At 35.8% G+C, this 5,030-nt stretch overlaps 1 protein-coding gene across 8 annotated transcripts in view; it reads left to right on the top strand.

The window, feature by feature from the left end:
• Nucleotides 1-5,030, top strand: part of LOC140337309 (transcription elongation factor A protein 3-like) — a 30,086-nt gene that overhangs the window by 9,935 nt on the left and 15,121 nt on the right. For 7 of the 8 annotated variants that reach the window (XM_072421016.1, XM_072421010.1, XM_072420994.1 and 4 more), the window contains exons 2-5: nucleotides 1,175-1,237; nucleotides 1,693-1,798; nucleotides 3,205-3,277; nucleotides 4,434-4,481. In XM_072421016.1, coding sequence (XP_072277117.1) covers nucleotides 1,175-1,237; nucleotides 1,693-1,798; nucleotides 3,205-3,277; nucleotides 4,434-4,481 — 290 coding nt within the window. The remainder of the gene's footprint in view (nucleotides 1-1,174; nucleotides 1,238-1,692; nucleotides 1,799-3,204; nucleotides 3,278-4,433; nucleotides 4,482-5,030) is intronic. The other variant, XM_072421003.1, reaches the window with a different exon arrangement.

Raw genomic sequence — 5,030 nt, 5'->3', positions numbered from 1 at the left:
AGCAGGCTGCGGGTAAAGCTGTCTACCTCCAGGGCCCTGCTTTTTTACAACTCACGTTCTCTGTTGAGTACATAACTCTATTGAGCAATATTCACACTACTTCCAGGACTGTCCCTAATTGGGGGCCACACAACAGTCTTTATCTTCAGCCTGCCACAGCAGACTATAAATTTTATTGATGAAAAATAATGCTCATTGCATTAAAAACAACTGAAGTACACGGGTAGAGAAAAGATAGCCGTACACTATATGCATTAAAATGGCCATTAGAGTTTATACTTGACACTACCTCCATTTCACATGTAAGATGAAAATTAGATTTTTCAGTCTTTGTTTTGAAACCAAAAGTCCTTGCCGTGTTACTACATGACATAGTATTTTTTCGAGTCATTCTAGACTAGGTAGGATTAGAGCATAGCTAAATTAACATGATCACCCTCTGTGTAAGGCCCAGTTTACTCATTTAAACACCCAAAGCTGCTCTGGTGGAATTTCAAGGCATTTCTGGGCATAATTTTTTTGGAAACCAGGAGAAAACACAGCATACACCATTTGAACATCTAAAACACCAAAACTTCTAAATTTGCTTGTGACTTTAAGATCTTGAGGTCAGTGACTGAAAGTCAACCAGGGATGCATTTACTATAATGTTACTTTTAGGCCAATGCCTATGAGGGCAACAGGGTTAGAATAGGACAGTATTATCACTTTATTACAGGTTATTATAGCTTTTTCTATATTTTTCTTTAATCTTCTGTTCACCTCTGGACATTTGTGGTGAAATGCAGCAAGGTGGTACTGATCATAATGAAAATAGTCAAAGGTTCCCTGAAGTCTTAGGAACATGACACCATCTCTACGTTCTAGTCTAGTTGTTTTAATAAGTAATTTTACATATAAAACAGACAGAATGCTGCCTTCAATACTGCAAATTACCATTTAGCAAAGATGAATCCTTACAAACCAGACAGCGTTTTGATGTGCCCATGGCAGCATGTTGTCTCAGTACAGCTGTGCTTGCAGCTAGGATTTTTGGTATTGGCAAGAGGTAAGAGGTATTGGCAGCTTCTATAAATGTCCTCACTGGAGACTATGCCAAATGACTGATTTAGCAATCCTGTATATCACATGTTTTATTATTTTTGTAATTATTTCTTTACTATTTATTCTTTAGGATCGAATTCTGGATCTCTTAAAGGAGCTGCAGAGATTTCCTGTGACAGTCCCCATTCTTCGGGTAAGAGTTGCCCCTGTTAGGGGTTTGCTAAAACTCTAATGTGATTTACGGCACAACTAAACAGTTTAAAAAGTACCAAATAAAGTTACTTTAGATGTTACATTAGATGTTATAGGGTTATAGGAGCTGAATCCTCTTTTTGTTTGTGTCTCACATGCTCTCCCTCCCAAACACTGCAGATCACAGTGGGAGGGATCAAGCAACAGGGCCAGTGCAGTTCTGAAAGCAGTGGGTTAGGCTGTGTCCTGCCAGATGCTGATTCACAGGAAGCTGCATTAAGACTTCACTGGCAGTAAAAACAGTTGTTTGTGGGAATTTTAGGGGGAATAAAAGAAAAAGTACAAAAGATACGTTCTACCTTATTCTTTGTTAGAGTAATATATATATATATATATATATATATATATATATATTTTACAAAATGAATTGACCAGAGTATTTACTTCTATTTCCAGAGTACAAAGATTGGGGTTACTGTAAACAAGTTAAGGAAGCACAACAAGGATCACCACGTTGTAGAACTTGCCAAAATCATTATAAGGGATTGGAAGAAAATATTGGGTAAGTGGGTACAGAAATGGAAGAAATACTACAGCAGGCAAAGTGTTATAATAAAGGGTGTATATGCAATTTACTAAAACATGCATTTGGTTTTTAATACACAATATAAAGCTATATACAGTGATTGACCGGGGGTGACTGCCATCATTTCCTATGGTCGAGGACGCAATGGGGTTCCTCCTGCCCGTCTTTCCTTCTCCATAGAATTGAATAGCACTGACAGTAAAGTACTCATTTGTTCTCCTGCCATTGGAAATGATCATGAAAGATTGTGCCAGGTACCAGAAATCTAGCAAGTGCACAGAGCAAGAACAGATAATAGTGTGTTGATCTGTGTCACATGGCTCCACCATACTGTCAGCCCTCCTCTGTCTTCTAATATAGAATTATAGATTAGTTGGAGTGAACAGAACAGGGAATGAGATTTGATTTAATTATGTCATAAATGCAGGTGGCGCAGCAGTGATAAAGGCTATGGTATCAATCAGACCAGTCACAAGTAATACTCCTTTTTGTCTACAATATATGTATGTGCCCATTTCTAGTTAAATATAGTTTAAATTTATTTAAACCCAAAACCTTTTTTTAAGTTTGGGCCGGGTAATGAAAGTTTTAGAACCTAGGAAAAGTTTCAACTGTCACTATTAGTTCTTTTGGGAGAATTTATTTTACTTTCCGGTCTTTCGGCAAAACTTCCGTTAGAGAAGAAACAAGGAAAAATATTTGTAGCAGGAACACTGAAAAAATTTTAAATAAGCATTTTTATTTCTCTTTTAGTTGCCATTGCAGATCCAACATTGTCAACCCTTACTTTCTGTCCTTCTGACATACATTCGCTGGACAAGAAACAAGGAAAAATATTTGCAACAGGGACACTGAAAAAAATTTAAACTTGCTTTTTTATTTCTCTTTTAGTTGCCATTGCAGATCCAACATTGTCAACCCCACAGGAATCTGTTTAAAAGGTCCCCCAATTAAAATCAGCAAATAAAATCTGGCACAGGTTTGAATCCCTCCCTATGTTATACAAAACTAAGGCAAGCTTTGGCTGGATTTATTTTAACTTTCCTTTCCTTTAATGTTTTTTGATGCAAACTTATGGCAGGCCTAAATAAATAATAAAACAGGAAGATCTGTACCTCATTTTATTTTTTAATTGGCAAATGGTGTAATGTAAAGTTGACCTCTGTTCTTTTTGTACTAGAGCTCCGATATCCTTCATTATTTTGTATTTTATCAGAGTCAGGACAGATATCCTCAGGTTTTGTAGCACAAATATGGCTGTAATAGAACTGACATAGAAATAATAAATTTGCTGTACTCACTTTGTACATGCTTTTATTTTCAGTATCGTTTCCTCTTGTTGTATTACCCTTAATCATTTTTTTCTGTGTGCTTTTCCTCAGAATCCTCATACAAGAATAATGGAGCCTCTGCTCCTGAGGTCAAGCAGCCTCCTGCCAAGGCTGAGCTTGCAAGGTTGGTGTCAAGATGAAGGTCCTAAAATGCCACAGACCTGCCTCTGTTGTGCAAATGAGGCCAGGCTTTTTAGTTCTCTTACTTATTCTTTTTTTAGTACATTTCCACTGCTGACATTTCCAATTATGCATACAGAAGAAAAAAAGTTGCATTGAGAGTAATAAATATTAATGAGGAGGCTGTCATTAGTTTATTGGAGTGTAGGAGTAAGCTGTGATCTGTATTTGTAAGCTAATTCTGATGATTCTACATCAAAGACCGATTTAATTTTTAAAGATGCACAGATCTTTACCCATGGTAATTTATAGAAAAGTGAACCAAACAACCTAAATCTAAATTATCACAGAATCTACAATTTCATAATGCATCTCAAATTACAGGTTTTCTTTTAATCACTTGTAAGGCGGTTACAGATTCCACTTAAAAGAAAGACGTTATGGTGTATCTATGCATCATAATCACTCACCAACTAGTTTTTCAACAATTCAATGGTCTGTCTAGCATAGGGAAACAGTCATATAACCACATACAGAGACATATGCTGTCGTCACATGAAAATATCTACAATCTCATCTGGTCAATATCTAAGCAGATATCTCTTTCCTTAAAGTGTAAAGTGTCTAAACCCAAAAGTTAGAAAAATTCAACCAGGACCATTAGGGCATCTCTGCAATAAAATTACCTTTCCTGTCTGATTGCAATCTTTAATTGCACTCACCTGTCCTCACTCACACCTGTGGGTGTGGATGCAGCCATCTTGAACAGATCTTCCCAGAGTTGGGTCTTTGACCTTCTTGTTTGGTTAGGCTGCCGTAACTCCCACACTGAAGTTTATTCAGTAAGGGCAGCCACAGGGGAGGCCTGTATATGTTGGGTATTCTGGCATCCCACAATAAGCTGCACATGCATGAAAAATGTAAAATTTTTACAAAATGTTGAGTTTTTTTTCACAAGCAGCCAGCTGAGAGAGAGAGAGAGATTATATATATACACACACACACATGGAAATAGTAAGAGAAGGAGAATGACACAAAACTATTATAGCTTATATTATTATTATATTATTATAAACTATGGTATATTAAAATTATACACTAACTTTTTGGTTTTTAAAGATGTTTAAATTTGTTTTTCTTTTTTTTGTCTCTGTCACCAGCAGATATTCATCTTCTACACCTAAGAAGCCACATTCAATCAAAGGAAGGTACTTAGTTTTTTTATTAACTTTTAGTGGTTGTTTTACACTAGAATCATGAACAAATAATAATACATAAAGGACCCTTAGATGAATTGCATAGTCAAGGCTGCTTAGCTACAAGATGCAAAACATTGTTAAAATTGCTAAGGGATTAAAACTGAATCAGAAAGAGGTTTTGCCAAAATGACTTCTTAGTATGTACAGTATTTATAATCCCCCTATCACAACTTGACAACTTCCTTCTTTTGATGATTGGATTTCCTATTTACCCTAGCGAGGAGGTAATAAAGGAGCAAATACAATAGAAAAAGGTGAGCTTTGTGTTTCTGTGTTTTATTGCCAGTTTACATAATACAGTAAATGGGTGGTTATGTATATAATAAGTATAATATATAAATCTAAAGATATATTTAAACCAAGATACATAAATGTATCAACAAAAACAAAACAAAAAACAAAACAATCCAACTGATCATGTTGCAACTTCATGTTCTTTTGTTTATTTGATGGTAATGTTGGGGATTTACTTAACTAGCTAGGGTGCTAAATGCATCC

The sequence above is a fragment of the Pyxicephalus adspersus genome, chromosome 1, assembly GCF_032062135.1.
Source record: "Pyxicephalus adspersus chromosome 1, UCB_Pads_2.0, whole genome shotgun sequence".
In the NCBI taxonomy this organism is placed as follows: Eukaryota; Metazoa; Chordata; class Amphibia; order Anura; family Pyxicephalidae; genus Pyxicephalus; species Pyxicephalus adspersus.
The sequence above is the reverse complement of the archived record's forward strand: the minus strand, read 5'-3'. Positions and strand labels throughout refer to the sequence as shown.